This window comes from Colius striatus, chromosome 20 (genome assembly GCF_028858725.1).
Source record: "Colius striatus isolate bColStr4 chromosome 20, bColStr4.1.hap1, whole genome shotgun sequence".
NCBI classification, from domain to species: domain Eukaryota; kingdom Metazoa; phylum Chordata; class Aves; order Coliiformes; family Coliidae; genus Colius; species Colius striatus.
In genome coordinates, this window is record NC_084778.1 from 4,682,728 (window position 1) to 4,702,241 (window position 19,514).

The following is a 19,514-nucleotide window of genomic DNA, read 5'->3' on the forward strand; positions in this document are numbered from 1 at the left end:
GCTGCTGCTGGCAGTGGTGGGGCCACACGGCCCGTCTTGGCCCCTCTCATCCCAGCGTGGTGATGGCCAAAACAAACCAGCCCCATTGGCTCCAGCTGTCGGCCTCGCATGGAGCAGCAGCGTCGAGTTTCACTGGCACCACTCCGCCGGGCCAAATATAGCAGCCTGGCCTGGCCCAGCACAGCACAGGGCTGCTCAGAGCCCGTGAGGCAGAGCAGGACAGGCTTCCTCCTCTCCCCACGCTCCCATCCCTAGAACTACTGGGATGCTGAACAGGGCATCCTTCCCACATCTGGGCGCAGGCTGCTGGAAGCAGGGTCGGTGGCAGTTTCACGCTGCTTTATGTCACATCTTTTCATTCCCAGCCCACAGGCAGCCAGGAGTGTGTGCCAGGAGAGTTGTGGGGTGGCAGGGAGATGCCACGCAGCAGCTGTACCTGCATTCACCTCCAGCAGCTGAGCAGCTGCCACAGCACAGCAGTCAGGGGCCTCGCTGCTGCCACAGCTGCAGGTAAGAGCCTAGGCCAGGGGTGGGCAGGCAGCACAGGGGCTGTTGCATTGACAGGTGTCAGTCCCTTGCTGGGTTACAGGGTTGTGCAGCTCTCCCAGGCAGCTCAGCAGTGGTGTGGGAGCAATGGAGGTGCACAAAACTTGCTTTTGTACCCAAGGGGAGCAGTGTGCTAAGCCCAGCCTAAGCAAGCCCTTGGCTGCCACTGCCCCCAGCTGCAGGGCCAGGAGCCTGTGCCCTCAAGCAGCCCCCCACGCTGCACAACCCAGCCCCACACCTCTGCTCTAACAGCCCAGTCCTGCCCGTGACCGGGGTCATGCTCACACCACACTAACAGCCCAAGGTTTACTCAGAAAACTTTATTGTATCAAAATCCCACCTTACAAAAGTGCAAAGAAGAGTTACTTTAGGCCCTGTGCCTGTCTCACAGCAGGGAGAGCAAGGCCAGCAGCCAGCACCCAAAGCCCCAGCAACAGGCAGCCAGCTCCCAACACAATGAGCCTCAAGGCAGCGAGAGGGCTGTGCCCTGCCATGATGCTGGAACAGACTGGTGTGTGAGGAACCATGCTGGGGGCAGCAACAGCATCTGCCATGAATTAGCAAATGACATGGACACATGCCCCCAAAGAGTTGGAAGCAGGACAGCAGCACAAAGTTGCTCCCTCCTTCCCTGGCCAGCCCCAGGCTACACCCCTGCCCATCAACTGCCCCCCTGGTGCAGTGCAGAGAGACCAGCTCTCAAGCACTTTTTCTTCCCAGGGACCAACATTTTCTTCCTCACCCCTTTAAGAATACTGAGTGTGGGATAAAACATCACGAGTTACCCAGAAACCGAGCAAAGTGACTCTCTACAAGAAACCAAGGAGAAAGTCCTCATCCCAGCACCATCCTCCTGAGACATCAGCTCCACACACAGCTCCCCAGTGCCACTGGCTCTAACCATTGCCAGCCAGGAGCCGGAGCAGTACCCCCAGCAGCAGGACAGCCACGGCAGCAGCAGCAGCCACGACACGGCGGATGATGAGCGTCCTCCATGGCAGAGCAGCAGGAGTAGGGAGGGCAGCAGGCTCCTCCTGTGCCATCAGCTGCAGGTCAGGTTGCTTCTCATCTGCCACGATGCTCTGGGGCAGGACCACGGTGTCCACGGTGTCCACAGTGTCCGTGTCGACGGAGATGTAATCTGTGGGGTAGAAAGGTGAGTGCTGGGGGGAAGCTGAGCTGCAGAGTCTGGAGGGTCCCTTCCCAGGGCTCAGGGACACTGGGACACGCTGCAGCAAGGTGAGAGGTGTTCCCAACTGAGGCAGACACCGGTTGGCAGCTCAGGCTCTCCCCTGGAACAGCCAGGAAGGAGACAGGGGTAACAGGGTATCTTGTACCCCATCACTTGGTGGGTTGTCTCTGAGGACAATCACCACCACAGCTCACAGAACATCAGCCTGGTATTGCTGCTGTACCATGCTGCTGGACCATGCTGCATCCCTGAGAGAGGATGATCAAGAAAAGTGTTCTTGAAGCTACAATAAGGGTCTTGAGAACATGGCTACACAGGAGAAGTGCCCCTGGCCTGGGACCAGCACCAAACACTGCTTTTTTCAGCCATCTGGGCCTGTAGGACAGACACCACTGCCATGACTGTGAGGGAATGGAAGGGTTGGGTGGAGAATTTTGGCTCCCTCCCTGTTGTCAGGCCCAGTTACATACCCACAGCAGAGGTTTTGTTAGCAGCTGTGCCATTGGAGTTCACATCTTCCAGCTGTTTTTTCAGTCCAGCTCGGACTTGAGCCTAAAAGCACACAGAAGAGTTGCTCTTAGAGCAGGAATGTCCTGCCCAGCCAAGCAAACCTGAGCCTCTTCCCTCTGCTCTCCCAAAGCAGGCGTGCTCAGCCCCAAACTGCTGCTCCACTCCAGGAGAGGGACAGACCCCATTTTACCTTTTCCTGCCCCCAGAGGACTGTGGCATTGTGCTGGGAGAGGAACTCACCCAACACCTTTTAAGAGTTCCTATAGAGAAGCACAAATCTCACCTCTTCTGCAGCTTTCTTCCAATCCATGCGCAGGACAAAAGTGGAGAAGGAAAGGGCTTGCAGAGAGATGCAAATGACCATCCCCACCCAGAGACCTGCAGCAGGGAGAGTTACCTCAGGGAGGGTTTGAGGAAAGCCAGAAGGCCCAAGGGCTTCAGTGGGCTCAGGGTGTTATTCTGGAGAACAAGTCCCATGAGAAGCAGCTGAGGGAACTGGGGGTGTTTAGTCTGGAGGAGGCTGAGGGGAGACATGAGCACTCTGCCTCACAGGAGGTTGTGCTGAGGTGGGGGGCAGTCTTTGCTCCTAAATAATGAGTAATGGGACACGAGGAAATGGCTTCAAGTTGCCCCAGGGGAGGTTGAGGTTGGAGCTGAGGCAGAACTGTTTCCCTGAGAGGGGTGTCAGCCCCTGTGCCAGGCTGCCCAGGGAGCTGGGGAGTGCCCAGCCCTGGAGGATCCCAAAGCTGTGGAGCTGAGGTGCTGAGGGCTGTGGGTCAGTGCTGGGCTGGGCTGGGACTGCAGCAGCTTCAAGGGCTTTCCAACCAACACAGTTCTAACCCAGCCTCAATGGGAGAGCTGCCCTAAGGGGCAGCAGGATGAAACAGCTCCTGGGGGAGGTCCTATACTGGGAGCAAAGCTGGATTTACTGGGACGTCTCACTCCCCTGTGCTGGAGGCTACTCCGATCCCACCTCAGCCACACAAGATCCAAGCCCAGGATCTGGCCCAGCAGCAGCTGGCTGGCAGCTCGTGCCATGCCCAAGGAGGACACACGTACCCAACACCCCCATCTTGGCTGCAAACATGAGGGAGATGCCGACGGGCAGCCCGATGCCGTAGTAGCCGACGGCGTTGGCGATGGCGCCCAGCTTCTGCTTCCCCGTGCCCCGCAGCACCCCGCCACATGTGGCCTGTGGGCAGAGGGACAGTGAGGTGCTGCAGAAGCACCAGCTCTGGGGTATGTCACAGCCCCGTGCCAGGGGAACCCACGGGACCGAAGCCACGTGCTGGAGTGTGCTGTGCCAGGCTCCTCTCAGCACTGCCTGCACGGCCCCTGGGGCTCGCCACACTGCCTGGGTCCTTCTGCCACGGAGATGGCAGAAGGAAACAGGTTGTAATTGTTATCTAATGAGCTGTATGAGCACTGCTGCTCTGCTGGGAGTACCTGATGCAGCTGCTCACCGGGCTGCTAAGCTAAGAAGAAGCTCAAGTCTTGCCAGGGGGGAAGAGGGAAAAACAAGGGGGTTGTTTACAGCCATGCCACAGGTGATGCAAGTGGCTGCTTTGATCAGTCTGCTGACCATGATGATCTGTATTGTCTTATCAGCTACAGGGGGAGCTCGAGGCAGCTGTGCACTCTTCTTTGCACCCCGGCCTGCAGAGAGGAATGGCCTCATGTGCTGCAATACTCACTGCTGTGGCATCAAACAAGTGGAACGGAGCAAAGATGATCATCACTTTGGACACCAAGACAGTGATCTCCCTGTTGGGAAGAGGTAGGTAGTGATCAGGGAAAGCAGAACAGCCTGTCCCGAGGGACTCTGGCTCTGACATGTCTCCCTCAGCCAGCTGCAAAGCTTCACCCCAGCCCAGGAGACCCGAGAGCACCTTGGGAACCCTTGGTTAGTACCACCAAGGCAGTGTCCCAGTGCCAGCAGCACCCATGCTGCCCAGTGACACCAGGCCGTGGGGAGGAACCTCTGGGGAACGGATTTGCCAGGTGGAGGTTTATGAACTCTGTCAGCAGCTTCTGAGCAGCTCCTGGGACATAAATCACACCCTCCCAGGAGAGAATCATACTCAGAACTGTTAACCCACTTGTCATTGGTGAAGATGTATCCCACCACATCCTTCAGGATTCCCAGCAACGTTGCAACCACCACAGCAAAAACACCTGAAAGAAAAAGAAACAGTCAAATTGGTGTCAAGGGCAGCACGTCCTGCTCCAGAGCCAGGCCCAGACCTCAGAGGCTTCATGTGATGGGGGCTGGACTGGGCTGACTTCCAAGTGATACTGCAGTACAGGACAAATCTGTTTTCTTCCCTTTTTCTCTAGATACTCTCTCTGCCTTCTGGAGGTTGAGGACAGAAGGCTAAACTGCATTTTGATCTACCAAAGCCTCCGCACTGGGTTTCTAACAGAAAAGGGCAGCCAGGGTCTCACCTTCCCCAAACAGACAGTCCAAACAAGTGGGTCTGGGTTCCTAGGGAGGTGCCCAGCCCTGTGAGAGGGGAACTGAACCTTTGGCTGATATTTGCCCTGGGCTGACCTGCACATAGCAGCGCAGTGACGCAGGAGGTCTTGGCTTGCACCACGTCCCCTGAGCCCAAGGCGTTGCCCACTCTGACACTCACGGCCACGCTGAAGCCCAGAGGCACCTGAGTAGCAGAGGACAAGGAGAATGTGAGTGGCCACAGAACCTGCAGCCAGTTTCTTCTTCCCCAGCAGAGAATTTGGGGTTAACTGACACTTCTGCAGTAAAGGAGTTTTCCATCTGCAGCCCACCCCAAGTCATTACCTGCCTGGGACTGACTCCTTCTTCCCACTCCTGCTCCCCTCCCCAGCCTTGAGCTGCAGGGCCATCATTTGGAGGCTCCTGCCAGGCTGATCTTGGTTTAGCACCCCCAGCCCTTACCATGTATGCTGCAGAGGAGAGCTCATAGATTACAGACTGTGCACCCAGCTCCACCACACTGAGCAGCCCTGCAAAAGAGTCAGCCCTCAGGTCAGAACTAAATAACTCCTTTACTGACAAGGAGGCAGTGCCTGCAGGGCTCCCATCTAACAGATGCAGCATCCTGCAGGAGAGGAGGCTGCTGGCAGGGGGTGCTCTGGGGATACACTCAAGAGGCTGCCACCAGAGCAGGCTGGAAGCTGACCTGTTAAACCAGAGTAAAGAGAGGATTTGTACTCACCTGCCAAAAAGCTCCCAATCTCAAAGGTCCACCACTCAATGCACATCATGAACATGCCAGGCACTGCCAGCTGGATAAAGGAGCCCCAGTCCAAGAGGCACTCCCTGGTCCAACCTGCAGTGAGGAGAAGCAAAAGAATGCATCTTCTCCCTCTCCTTCCCTGAAGGGAGCCATATGCACTCTCTGAGGACAATCACCACAGCTCACAGAACATCAGCCTAGTCTTGCTGCTGTTTCACCCTGAGAGGATGATACAAGAATGCTCTTGGAGCTACAGTAAAGGCCTTGAGGACATGGCTACAGCATCTTCCCTCTGTGAGGGGATGGTAATCTCTTTGTTAGGTGCTGGTGACAGAGCAAATCCCCAGGGCCAGACACTGGCATTTAGAAGGATTAAGCTATGAACAGTACCTCCCCAGGTCTCCACGTGGATCTTCTTCCACCACACATAGAGGAAGAGGAGAATGGCTTGTGTGTACTGAGAAACAGTGTTAGCCCAGGCAGAGCCCCTGGGGAGAGAGACAGGCAGATCACAAATGACATCCTCTCCCACCTCCTCAGCTACAGCAGGAGAGACCCAGTGGCACCCATACACGCCTTGCTGCAGATACAGAGCAGATCCCTCCAGCCTTACCTGTGCAGGAGGGTTGACTGGAGACAGAGAATGGCAGAGCTGGGCACCCAGGATGCCCTCACAGCCCTGAGCAAACCCCCACAACCCAGGGAGAGGCTGTCAGCTCCTCTGCTCACACTTACACCATGCCCAGCTTCAGCCCATACAGGAAGAAGGCGTTCATGGCTGCGTTGAGGATGTTGGCTGCAATCCCTGTCAACACCTGAGGCAGAATGATGGCCTGGAAGCCAAGAGGAGAAGCTGGAGTTTGCTTCCCCAGTGCTGCCCAAACCCCATCCAGCAAACACAGGAGAGACCTTCAGCAATGCCCAAGGAGGAGGCCAAGAAGGCAGCTCCTGGTTCAGGTAAAGCTGGAGTGTTAGACATGCAGCAGGCAGCGTGCAGGGCTCAGGGGCTGGTGCAGAGTTGGGAGGTAGCAATGGGGAAATGGAGCAAGCTAAGGGTTGGTCCTATAGGTTCTCCCTGCCCTGCAGGGCTGGATGGGGGCTGTGCATCACACATTCCTCAGCCCAGCTCTCCCCAGAACAGGATGAACTTAGATCCCCAACTTTATCTGTGTTCCCAGGAATACCTTTAATCTACAGCCCAGAACCTGGCTAGTTATACAATACCTGACTTAGCAAATATCTTGTCTGCAGCTGGTACAGAAACGCCGCCTGCAAAAGCCAGGATTCATTCCATCAGCACAGCCAGGCTCTGGGTCAGCAGCCAGCTGCCATGGAACACCCACAGAATCCCCTTCCCTCAGCTCCCCACAGCCAGACCCGCTGCCCCACACCCCGCTCCCGTGGTCTGGCTGAAGCGTGGCCTCTGTCAGCAGAGCCAAGAGTCACAGCAGGCACCCTCCTGTTCCCCCTGGGAAGAGAGATGGGAAATCTCTTATGGAAACCTTGGAAGAAAGGATTAACCTACAGGCCCTTATTCCCAGGGGTGCTGCTCCCTGTCTTAGGGGAGTCAGAGCAACCAGCTCTGAGGGTGTGTGGACAGCAAGCTGCAGCCTGTGTCTCAGAGCTGAGAGGCAGCCCTGGAGCCCCTAGTTCCAATGTCCATCACTGGTTGTGTTGTGCAGAGACGTGGCCTGCAGTAAAAGCCTTTGCACAGCAAGATGAAGGAGTGCTTGTTTGCTGCTGCAGCAGCTGCTGGCCAGTCCACATCTGTTAAGGCCCAAGATCAAGGGGCACATTGTAAACCCTAAACCATGCTGCCCTGTGATCCACACAAAGACCCTCCCCTCCTTTCCCCTCAAGCTACTGAGGGATACAGAGCTTCTAACAGCTTCAGCAGCAACTTACAGGAAGAGCTGGAATGAAAATCATCACATAGACCTGAGTTAACCTGCAAAGAGAATTGTTTCCCCAGTTAATGATAAAGCAAAGCAAGAGCCAAGCCAAGCAGCGTTGCACTCGAGCTCCAGAGAGCCCTGATTTCAACACTGCCTGGCAGCTCAGCCACAGCCAAATGCCTGATCCAGAAGGGCTGGATCTCACTCCTGACCTGGCAACCTCGGGGTCCTGCTGGATGAGGAGGAGGATGCGCTCGGTGTTGATGAAGAGTGCCCAGCAAGGGAAGCAGCACAGCAGCAGGATGAGGATCCCTCGCTGCAGGATGGTGCCCACCTGCTTCAGGTTCTTGCCACCATATGTCTGAGTCGGGAGAGAGGACCAAGGTGAGTGCTACAGGGAACTAAAAGGGTCTGGGCAAATGCTCAGGAGCCAGGGCAGCAATGGATGATGAAATGCATTTCCCAGGCCCTGCTAATGCCAGGCTGGTTGGGTATAACTGGCTCTCAGGTGGACTGCAGATCCCTTTGCTGCCCAGGTATGCCTCAGAGAGCATCAGGGAGGGAGCCAGCTCCAGCCAACGCATCTGTAGCCCCATCCTGGCTGGGAGCTGCCCTCCTCCCACCCTTCATACCCCAATCACACTGCACAGGAGCTGAGACACCCTGAGACGAGCCCCGTCGGCACAAGAAGGGGCTACTGACCTGGGACATCAGGGTGTCACATGCTGAGGCTAAACCGGAGCCAATGGAGATGCCCGTCACATTGATCACCTGGAGGAGAGAAGGGACTTGGGTTGCAAAGGAGGGTGACAGGGCAGCTGGCCCAAAGCACTGTCCCTCCCAGCTGGGTGGGGACACAGTCCTGCTATGAGTTTTTGGGAAGCTTCCAGCCCTTCTCTGTTTCTCAGAATAACACATTCTTGTCAGCTAAATAGCCTCTTGTCTCCCGTGGTGTGGGAAAGGATCCTCTAGCAAAGGAGTGGATGTCTAAAGGACCACAGACAGTGCTGCCCTAGCCCACCTGCATGCTTAGCTCTGGGGGTGCAATGAGCCTGCCACAGGCTCCAGCCCCCTGCCCAGGTGCTGGCCTTGCTCTGGCCCTCACCGATGCCTCAGTTCCCATCTCCTGCCTGTGCTCAGGGCAAGGGAAAGGACAGTTTGGTGGTTATGATGTTTGTGTGGCATCAGGCTGTGATTGCACAGGGTCCTCACATATACATTCCTATAGGTGTGGGGGATTTTTCTTCCTTTTCTTGGTGTCACATAACGTGTATGTTTTAAATCAGGAGGGAGTCGGAGCAATACGTACGGACACAGCCAACGTCACAGCATCCAGCTCGGCTTTCCCCAGGTGGCCACAGAAGATGGAGCTGACCACGCTGATCAACAGCCCCAGCAGCTGGGCAACAAACTGGGATGGCAGAAGGAGATGGTAAGGACCCATTAGGATTTGAGGAACAACCCCCATTCCCCCAGGAACTGGACCTCAACCAGGTTTCCTGGTGTCACCGCAGCACCTCATCTTGAGACCATTGCCCTGGGAACCCATCCCTGCCTGCCAGCACTGCCAGGGCAGAGGAGCCAGCTCTGGGAACCTGTGGGCTTGTCTTTCAGAGCAGGTCTCTACCTGCCCTGTGCTATTTTGGTATTACTCACTCAATCTACCAGATTGATTACAGGGAGCTTAACAGTTTCACTGGAAATCCTCTTTCCCAGGATGAAAGATGCATAGAGAGGGGAAGTTAAAAACTCCCAGTGCTTTTCCACACTTCTGTGTATCTGGGGAAAACCTCCTGAACTGCAATGTCCCCTCCTCCTGGAGAGATGCCAAGTCCAGCTGCTTGTTCCTCACCAGGGACTGGAGTCCACTGCATGAACTCCAGCCCTTATTTTGCCTTGTCATGAGGACAGCTCCTCTAGAGGCAGCCAAAGTACAGAGTCATGGCACAACTAGAACTAGATGGTAGGAATCAGGGCTGTTCCTACCCTCTGAAGGGTGGGCATGGCTGGGGACCATGCCCAGGGGCTGCTCACACTCCACCTAGCAGGGGGCAAGCCAAGAGCCCAGTGCTGCTGGAGAACCAGCTCCTGCAGGGTCAGAGGAAGGCACAGAAGAAAACCTTCTGCTCCCCAGACCTCCCACTGCTGCCTGCAGACACAGTCCTGCTGCCAGGCCTGGGCATGTCGACCTGCTGCTGTGAGTAATTCTGGCAGGAGGGGTCCATACTGCCATGATTGTTCTAGCATGGGGTTTGACATGAAATAATCATTAACTAATGACAGCTTGGGTTTGGTTTTGAGGTTATCTGTGAGCACAGAGAAGAGGGCTGTGCTGCACGTGGAACAGTTGAGGGGACTGAGCTTGGGCTGATATATTCAGCTACAGAAACTGAAACCCATCTCTACTTCCTCCGCTGCCTGATGACAGCAGGTCAGAGCTTTGGTGTCAGGGAAGATGTCTCTGAGAAGTTCAAGTTGGTACTTAGGAAGATTCAAAGCACAACACTCCAAGTGCAATGGATTCAGAGTGGGGCTGTGGGTCACACACCCTGTTGCAGAAGCCAGTTCCTGGCTACCAAAGGTGCATCTCCTTCCAGACAAAGGGCAGCCCAGGCAGGATTTCAGGACCGAGAGCCAGGGGGTGTCTTTGCAGCCAGAGTCTGCTGGAAGGGCTGCCCAAGGAGCTGGCGTCAAGCAAAGAAACTTGCATATCACCCAGGGGGGTGGGCAGCAGAGCTGGGGCGGCAGCGCTGGGGCTGCAGACGGGTTCCCCAGGGCAAGTTAACATCTTATCCCCTCCTCCCTGAGCCCACCACTCTGCTTTTGGAGCCTCGCTGCCAGGCACCGCATGGACCAAGCTGGACGGGAATTCTTGTGGCAAAGTGCAAGCATTTGGATGGCAATTAAGGAGCGAACGGTGGCGTTGCAACGCTGCCCGCGCTCTCAGCAGGTACGGACGGACAGCGAGGCACCGGGCGGGACGAGCCCAGACGCGGCGGCGGCGCGGCCGGGCAGGGCTCGGCCGGGACTCGGGGTGAGGAGCCCGGGGCGCGCTGCCCAGCCCCGGCCCTCCGAGCCCCGCGGCGACCCCCGGCCCGGCGCGGCGGCCCCTTCCCTTCAGCGCCGCGGCCGTCGCCCTGCTGCCCGCGCCGCCCGCGCCCGGCCGCGCTGCGTGGCCCCGCTCCCCCGCTCCCGCCGCGGCTCTCACCACGGGCCCCGCCAGCCGGGCCAGCTCGCAGCTCTCCCGCCGGGCGCCCGCGGGCAGGAGGCGCCGGACGCCGCGGAGACAGCGCGCCGCAGCCGCCGCCGCCGCCGCCGCCATGAGCCGCGCTCCCTGCCGCCCGCCCGCCTCCTGGGCACGGCCGGGGCCGCCTCCTCGCCGCGGCGCCGTCGGCTGTGGGCGGTGCGAGCCTCCCCGCGCGGATCCCCGCCCCCCGGGCGGCGGCGGCCGCACCTCCGCGGGACCCCGGCGCGGGGAGCCGGCAGCGCGGGGCCGCCGCGCACACGCGTGTTGGCCGGGGACGGCCCGCTGCAGGAGCCGTGCAGCGTGCTGCGGTGAGCGGGCGGGGGGAGCAGGGTCCTGCACCCTCCCCGCGTCTGTTCGCCGGCAGCCGGAGCCCCGCTGCTCGCTGGCTGCCGGGTGGGGATCCGCTGAGGAGCCCACGCACGTGTTGGCCCGGGACCAGCGGTTCGCCAGAGCCCCCCCAGCCCCGGTGGTGGCTACAGACTGGGGACCTCCTTGTGGGGTGATGGCTTAGGACCCCCCCATGGCTGTGGGCTGGGTCTCCCTACACAGGGGTAGCGATGCCTCAGCACATCCTCCGGGACCAAACGGATGTCCCCTCTGCCACCGGCTTTAGGATGATGATGGGGGGCAACTGGCTCTGGGCAGCCTCCTCCTCACCTGTGGGAGGCTGCTGCAGCCTTGAAGAAATCAAAGTAGTTAACAGCAAACCATGTGTGTCCTGGCTGATGTGACTGCTATGGCCAAAGGGTTCCCGCCATGCTGTTATCTCCTGAGGAGGCAGGAGGGGAAATGATAAGGCCATTCTTGCTCTGCAAGAAGCAGCGTGAGTGTGAGTCCCTTTGAAGTTTACTTGTAACCCTGCTGAGATCAGTACCCTGGGTTAGCAAAGAGGAGGTAGAGAATCAAACAGAAACCTGGCAAAAGACTTTGAAAACAATAAGGCCTGTCTCTTGAGGCTTAGAAATGTTACCTCCAGCCCTAGGAACTAGGTACTAGAGAACCAAATACATGGCAAAGGACTGTGATTGAACCTCCATTCTTGTGTTTTGCTGTTTGAAATCAACTCTGTGTGCTTTCAGAGGAACTGTTTTGTGTTTCTGTGGTGACATGTGGGTCCCAGACTTGCTGGGAAATGGCAGAATGGACTCCTCAGGACCTGGTCTGATGAGCAGGGATGCCCCAAGTTCTCCTCCATCACTGGCATGACAGACTTGGCTCCCCAGTGTCAGCCTCCCTGTGCTCAGATTAGCCTGAGGGCTATCTAGAGGGATATGGTTGGGTGCCGGTCTCAGGCCAGCCGGGATCGGGGTGAAACACACTAAAACCACTCAGGACTGCTGAACAGGGAGCATTGCCATGAGCAAGTGCTGCTCTGTTGTATGCAGAACCCCCAGTTTATTGTCAAAGTTACATAATATCTGTTTTCGCTTTTACATCCTGCTGACCTTCAGGCTTTGCCTGTTTTCCACTCTCAAGCTGCTGCTTCTCACACTCACAACCGGGCATTCTCTAACGTTATCTCATTCACCAGCCATCGCTCTCATACTCTGAAGGTCGGGTTTACATTTTTTGCCAATTACCAGTTCTTTATTCCCACAGTTGGGTGCAAACTTGGTGGCACTGGATACTACGATATTTGCTCCTTCTCATTACATGAGGGGGGCAAGGACCTTTCCAGCTGCCTGACCTGAAGCGATTCTTTAATCTGTATGTGGCTGAGGGCCATGGGTTAGTGGTGGCAGTGGGAGGGGAAGGTTTGGACTCCATGAGCTTAAAGAGCTTTTCCAACCGAAGTGATTCCAGCATTCTGCGACTCAATCGAAGCGGCAAACACCAGCTCAACCCGATCCGCCATCCCTGCTCCCATCACTCTGTGATGACGGGGGAGGGTCCCGGGGATCCCCCCGCTCCCCGCCCCCTCGGGGCTCGTCCTGCGCGGCGGCCGCGGCAGGTGGCGCTGGAGCCCCGCGGGTGCGCGGTGCCGGCAGCGCGGGGCGCGGAGCGGACGCCCCGTCTCCAGCGCTGCTTGTCCGTATTGGCTGTTCCTCCGTTGGTTCTCTAACGGGCATCCTGAACCCATGGCTGCTGCGGAGCCCACGCGTGGGCACACGGCCACCCGCACCGGGAGCACTGCGAGAGTCCACAGGCTTTAACCTCAGCTGAGTCACGTTGGGATGTTGTCTGGTCAGAACAGCTGTTTCCTCGGTTTATTTTATCATTCCTTGAGAGAGAAACGCTTTTTTACTTGTTCTGCGTTTCAGAAGACCTTACTTCTGCCTTGCTCACTAAAAAATGGGGCCAGAAAAATTAACTGCAGCCATAAATATTATTTTTAGAACAGAATATTTCTGTAGCTCCACGGGTTGGTCGAGTTCAGGGCTGTAGACTTAAAAAAACTCCAGCTTCCCTGCCCTGAAGAGCCCAAATAATTAAGGCAGATAAGGCAGGACAAATAAAAACAAGACTAAACTCCTCTTGCTTTGAACCACCCCCAGGGAGCAGGTCTTGGCAAAAGAAAAGAGAGATTGTAAAGCTGTAATAATAATAATAACGATAATTAATTGTATCTATAAAGCATCCCCTAATGGCTCTGGATGCTATACAACGATTTTGAATACAACTGAAAGCGGCAACAATAAGAAGCCAAATGAGAATCCAAATAAGGGAGTGTTGTAAAAATAAAGGTGTTTTTTTAGTGGTAGCTAGAGAGATGTGAGGGCACTGATTTGGGGCCAGTTCAGAGAGGCAAATGGAGGAGGTGTCCACCCTGTGCTCACTCTGCTCACCATGTGTTTCACAGTGCCAGGGAGTCTGTAGAGAACACAAGCAGATACTCCAAACCAAAACCCTCGGATATCATCCTCACATCTCTGGGCTCAGCCGCACACGCCGTTACACATTTGTGTTGCTGTTGGGAGCAGAGGGTGAGTGTTGGAAGTTTGGACGTGAGGGCAGGCGGGTCAGGGTCTGCAGCATGGACACACGGGCCTCAGTGGAGGCGGCTGAGGATGAGTGCTGCAGGGAACTCTGCCAGCTTGCAGATTACAGACTCTGATTACCAAGAGAAAACACATTTTAAAGCCTGGTTTGCATGTCACTGTTTATGCTTTATTTCCTTTCTGTATTTCAGCCAGCGTTATTCAACGCAGCCAAATTCACTTGTGTTTGCACTTCTGGCTTTCAGGTTTTTCCGCCCGCCGTTGATAAGAGTAAACACGTGTTTACATTAGATTCTAAACACAAAGAGGTAGTCTGGTTCTGTAGGCTTTGGGACAGCTCTCCCCTCACTGACACCGGGGCCAGTGGGCAGGGGCCATTCTCCAGGCAGCGTTTGAAGCAGGGGTGTCCGTGCTGAGTGATGCTGTTTGGAGCAGGGGATCAGGTGGGGGTCGCAGGATGGACTCAGGGCAAGCTGGTCACTGACCCCCTGCAGTGACCGGGACAGAGCAGTGAGGACAGGCCACCGACCCCTTGCAGTGACCGGGACAGAGCAGTGAGGACAGGCCACCAACCCCTTGCAGTGACCGGGACAGAGCAGTGAGGACAGGCCACCGACCCGTCTCCTCTCTGCCCGTGCCGTCCTGCCCTGGGCCGGGCCGCGTGGGGCGGCGCTGCCCGAGGCGGGGGCGGGCGCGGGGGCCGCTCGGCGCGGCAGCGCCCCCTGGCGGGGCGGGGCTGGTCCGGCGCGGGCTGCGGCGGCTGCGGGCGGGGAGCGGAGCGGAGCGGAGCGCAGCGGGGCGGGATGGCGGGCGCCCTGGCGGAGGTGCTGGGCGAGGTGTTGGTGGCCGCGGACGGGGAGGAGGTAGCCGTATCAGCCCTGGCAGCCCGCGGGGTCTCCTTAGTGGGGCTCTACTTCGGCTGCAGCCTCGGCGGCCCGTGCGCGCAGCTCGGCGCCAGCCTGGCCGCCTTCTACGGGCGCTTCAGGGGGGAGGCGGCGGCGGCCGGCGGGCAGCGCCTCGAGATCGTCTTCGTGTCGGCCGAGCAGGAGCAGCAGCAGTGGCAGGAGGCCGTGCGGGCCATGCCCTGGCTGGCGCTGCCCTTCGCCGACAAGCACCGCAAGGTGAGCGAGACCGCGGGACGCCGGGGCCGGGGAGGGGGGGCGCGCCCCGGGCTTTGTCTGGGGGCGAAGGGGCTCGGCCGGGTCCCCACACGCCGCCGGGGCGGCTCCCGCGTGGCTGCGGGCGCGTGGCGTGGGGTGGGCGCCTTCCAGAAAGTTCCCGGGGGGAGAATGGGGCGGGGGGGTGCTTGTCAGGGGGTGTCGGCTGCCGTCCCGCCCGGCGACGCCGCCTCGCCCGGCTCCTGCGCTGCCTCAGCGGCTGGGGAAACCTCGCAGGGTCAGGCCCCCACGGGTGAGGGCGGAAACCTCGGCCTGGGGGTGGCAGTTTGGTGTGGGGGACTCAGGCGGTGCCCGCTGGCCTCGACGAGTCCCTCAGAGGCGTGTGAGAAGCTCCTCTAAGCCGAAACCCGGGACCGCTGTTCTGCTCTGGCGGCCGCCGCTGAGCCTGAGGGAAACAGGCCTCGGCATGGGCTGCGGACGCGGCCCCGTGGGTTCCTGCGTGGTGCTGGACACAGAAAGGAGCCGTGGCCTCCACCAGCCCTGGGAGGACATTTGGCAGTTGAGGAGCGAGTTGGAGCCCGGCTGGTCTGGGAGCTGCTGGCAGAGCTGCCGGGCGAGTTTGTGGGGTGGTGTGGGTTACTGGTCTCATGTAGCAGCTGGTGTGTTTGATACTCTGCAAGTTACAGCCTCTCATCTGAAAAGTTTAATCTGAAAGACAGATACCAGACAGTATCTGTGTTCAGTGAGATCCAGACAGGGAAATCTGGGAGGGGTAGGAGAGCAAAGGCTGGGCTTCCAGATCCCAACAAGCTCACAAGGCTGGTAGTGTAAAAAAACCTAACCCAGCCTCTTTACAAATCTAATCTCTGGAAGCTGTTGAGTAAGAATTAAAAAGATGGTGCCCCACAGTGCCATTTCTAAACACCTTTCCTGCGAGTGATTGCGGCTGCTAGTCGGAAAGCAGCGGGCAGCTTTGGCTCGGCTCATGGCGAGGCGCGTTCTCCGCTTCAGCGGGGATTGGGGTGACGCCGGTACCAAGGGGGTCAGGGGCAGGCTGAGCCCCCTCAGGCATCCCCGTGTGTGGGCTCTGCGAGGCTGTGATGGGATGACAGGGATGACTTCTTCCTGAATGGATCTCTGTACCCCCCTCTGCTAGCTTTTAGCGTTACTTGTTAGGCAAAGGAGTTGTTTAAGGAAAAGTTATGTGTCTGTCTGTCCCGTCTGATGTTCCCTCTGTTGAGAAGAGTTTGAAACCCAGGTTTGACTTTTTCCTCACTAGCTGCAGGCTTTTGTCACAAAGCTCTCATGTGTTTAATGCCAAGCACCTGGATGATGGTGCTGAAGGCCCTCAGTTTGCCCCTTTAAAGTGCAGACACTTCTAACTAGGAGCTTCCATGAGTGCTCACAGGCGAGGGGTTGAGATGGGTTTCATTAACAAGGGGAGTTGTAATAGAAGCTTCATCCTTCAGAGAAATTAGTTTCAATCTGGCTTCTTTAAAACCAAACCCTCTTCCTGCAGGGGCATGAAAAGATTGTGGTTCCAATTAGGAGCTGGCTACTTCCCTGCAGCGAATTTCAGATTATTTTAGGTGGTGGCGCTTTCGCTTGCCATATTTGCTTTAAAAATTCCCCTGCAACATAGATAAATGGTTGGGAACTTGTAGAAGTAGAAGGTGGCGTTAATTTTACATGCCAGACAGTATTTCCATCTGTTAGATTGCAAGAAAACACGAAATAGAAAGATTATGGGATCTTAAACTCTTACTCCAAGAAGCCCTGAGTTAAATTCAGGATTATATGTGTGTGGAGTGTAAAGTAATTGAAGCTCATGCTGTATATTTTCAAAACTAAGCAGATGTGATGCGGCTTTAGAGGAAGCTTAATCTATGGATAACAGAGAACCTATTTGTAAGTTATAAGGGCAATTATGTCAGGATATCAGATTTCTAAACAGGAGATTTATAACCTGTAATTCAGGCAGTTAGAAGTTTCCTTGGATAACAGGCTGATTTTTAAATAGTCAGGTTAATGACCTGACTCTTCAGGAAAGCACAAACTTTCTGTTTTTCAGAACATGCCAGCAAGAGCTGGGGATGGCTGACAAATGTTCAGTGCCTCACGGGCTTAATTTGTTTAAAAACAAAAGCATTAGAAAAAACGTAGACAGTCCTTTTGAGTTATGGTTCCTTTGCACTAAAGGCTGCTCCTAAACCCTGTGTGAGACAACCCCTGGAGAATTATGTAGATTTATGGGGGAAAAGGGATCTTGCATCGTAGAGATAATTAGGGAGAGGTGGGACCCTTGGGCAGGGAGCTGAACTCTATTCTTGAGCTTTCAGCCCTCAGCGGCTGCAGACCCCCACGCTTGGAGGTTTTGGGGCTTGGTTGGGCCAAGCTGTGCCTGGCAGAGTCTCTGCAGGTGAGACCTGGTGACTGCAGGGCTCCAAGACCTCCAGAAGCCCCTTCCAGCCAACACTTCCCATTGTGGATTGATTACTTCGTCTACTGAGGTCCTGAAAGCTTTGGGGAGAGATGGCTTTCTATGCCACACTGGCTGTCACATCACTTCTGTTGCTCAGAATTACTGAATGATACAGCTCTTACTGTCCTGGTTTCCTGCTGAGACAATTATCAGTGTGCACATTGTCTTTGGTGTACTCTGCAGGTTGGTTTTTTACGTTTCTCCTCCCTCCAAACCTCGGGCATCACATGTTGATAGGTCTTTAAAAACCAGACTCCTTTCTGGGCTGCAGTAAAATTCCCACAGTCCTAAAAGTACAACAGCATCTTACTCTCATGGTTACTGGTGAAAGCAGTGTGAGTTGTCAAAGAAAACAGCCACTCTTTGTTGAGTGCCTCAGTAACTCAATAATGCCAGGGTGCAGTTACCAAGGACATAACAGCCTGTGCCTCTTGCAGCAACCAGTCGAATTTGAGGAGCTTTAGCATATAGCAATTTCTGTCTCCAAACCAGTAATAAAGGAAAACAGTACAAGTCGACAAACATCTGGGCATGGGGGAAAGCCTTTGATTAATGGGGAGGATGGCATTATGCCTCTGTCTGAGCCACAGCCAGCCATATTGTTGGGGTTTTTTTTCGAGAACAAAACCCTAACATGCCAAATGAGACTGGAGGATTTTAACTCGTAATACACATCCCTCAAGCTGTTCAGCCCTGGATTTCAGTAGCTATAGGTAGCTGTTGATAATTGAATTGTCTTCAGATAATGCCTGGTGTTGCTGAGCAGAACAGGGAGGAGAGATGTTGCTCCGTGTCTGTTTCATTTGGGGTTTTGGTTTAACATCACCCCGTTGTTATCTGTTTGCATGAACATCTGCTCAAGTTCTGGAGGGTTGATTTAATAACAGCTTTAATTCCTGATTGCTACTGAGATCCTCAGTAATGTAAACAGTCCCCATCTGTCTGTATGCCCCAATGTCTGCTAGTACCCTCAACAGGGCAGCACGCTCCCTACTGTCACACAGGGCCACATTAGAGCAGGAGAGAGGAGGGTCAGGGTGCTGCAGGAGGAAAAGCTCTAAATGTGTCTGTGCTGGAAGAGAAAGGGTTTCTCTTTTCCTGTTGTTTATTTGCCTTTGCTTTTGTTTTTACTTGTTAATTGCTTGGCCCAGTGGTCTGCCTCATTCTTTTGGATCTTGACGTTTCTCATGATGCTTATTGGTGCCTCCGTGCAGTGCCACAGTGGTGTAGGGTCTGTGCTTTGCTTTCTGCTGTGTTACGCATCTGCTTGAGCATTGCCCAGATTCGTCTTGGGAAGGCAAACCCATTTCCACTGGAGCTGAAATACTTATGCTCTGATTTCAAATAAATGCAAGCCATGTTGATTATATTTCTGTGATTATTCAGTCACAGAAACAGAAAGCAGTTAGAGGATCTCTCTTTGTTCACAGTGGTAAATGTGCTTTGGTTGGGACAGGGTGCTTTTCCTTTATCTTAGAAGTTGGATTTGTGTCCGCTGCTCTGTATATTTTCTCCCACATTCACATGAAATGAATCTTTTGCTGAGTAGTATGGCAGAGGCATGTGATCTTTCTCCACATGTAGAGATGTCTGTTTTGTCTCTCCCTAAAGAGGGGGAAAGGAGCAAGTTGGTAGTTTCGAATTTTGTTGTTTTAGTGGCTTGACTGACCTGGGTTGGATACGGGCAGAGGAACAATCCTTCTGCTCTGTGAGTACATCTTCCTCAGCACCACAGGTCAAACAGTGGTCTTCAGATTGATGGGTAAAATGTGACAAACCTCTTTCTTGTTTTCAGACATCTCTGTGAAGTCTTCTACAACAAATAACCACTCATCCTTTTTTTTCTTAAATGATGTTCTCTGTTCCCTCCCATTTTCCCAAGAGAAGTTTTTTTTCTTTCCCACTGTTTAAAAATATCATCTCCTATGGGAGCCTCCCCTAATAGACACCAATCACTAGTTTTATAGGTAGAGCTTGTGCAAGAAATAGTAGGGAGGACCTTAAAATGTTACTAAATTAGACTGTACACCGTTTTGGGGAGGGGGAACCTCAAATCCCTGATTATAGTTTAAGATATACCCTGATTTTCAGGGACTCTCTTCTGTTTGAGATGGCCATCTGCTGAGATGTGGGAGGCAAGTGGGTCAGCACAGATGTGGGATTTGTCTAACAGAAAATTTTGTAAATCACTTGAAGCAGCTTTTGAGTTTCATCATATAAAAATATCTAGGTAATCACTTTCAGCTGTATTCCCGACTTCGTGTTTCTGGGGTGGGAATGTATATGAAATCTTTGGCTCACAGGGATGTAGATTTGAAAAATATGGTCTTTTCATGACATAAGGCCATTGAGTAAGAAGCAAGGCAT

The 19,514-nt window shown here is 55.1% G+C and overlaps 2 protein-coding genes across 2 annotated transcripts in view; one reads left to right on the forward strand and one right to left on the reverse strand.

Moving 5' to 3' along the window:
• Positions 1 to 851: 851 nt before the first annotated feature.
• Positions 852 to 12,688, reverse strand: LOC104561136 (multidrug and toxin extrusion protein 2). The gene is made up of 18 exons (XM_062012663.1): positions 12,398 to 12,688; positions 10,570 to 11,088; positions 8,671 to 8,772; positions 8,064 to 8,132; positions 7,574 to 7,722; positions 7,372 to 7,414; positions 6,691 to 6,735; positions 6,202 to 6,299; positions 5,857 to 5,954; positions 5,446 to 5,559; positions 5,166 to 5,233; positions 4,800 to 4,908; positions 4,348 to 4,423; positions 3,943 to 4,012; positions 3,308 to 3,440; positions 2,532 to 2,626; positions 2,209 to 2,290; positions 852 to 1,687 (listed from the first exon to the last, which is right to left on the reverse strand). The coding sequence occupies exons 1-18, from the start codon at positions 12,686 to 12,688 to the stop codon at positions 1,443 to 1,445; spliced, it is 2,406 nt and encodes an 801-aa protein (XP_061868647.1). The 3' UTR covers positions 852 to 1,442.
• Positions 12,689 to 14,318: 1,630 nt separating this feature from the next.
• NXN (nucleoredoxin) overlaps positions 14,319 to 19,514 on the forward strand; it is a 50,782-nt gene continuing 45,586 nt past the window's right edge. The window contains 1 exon segment of the mRNA XM_062012468.1: positions 14,319 to 14,668. Within this exon segment, the coding sequence (XP_061868452.1) occupies positions 14,351 to 14,668 (318 nt within the window). The 5' untranslated portion in view covers positions 14,319 to 14,350.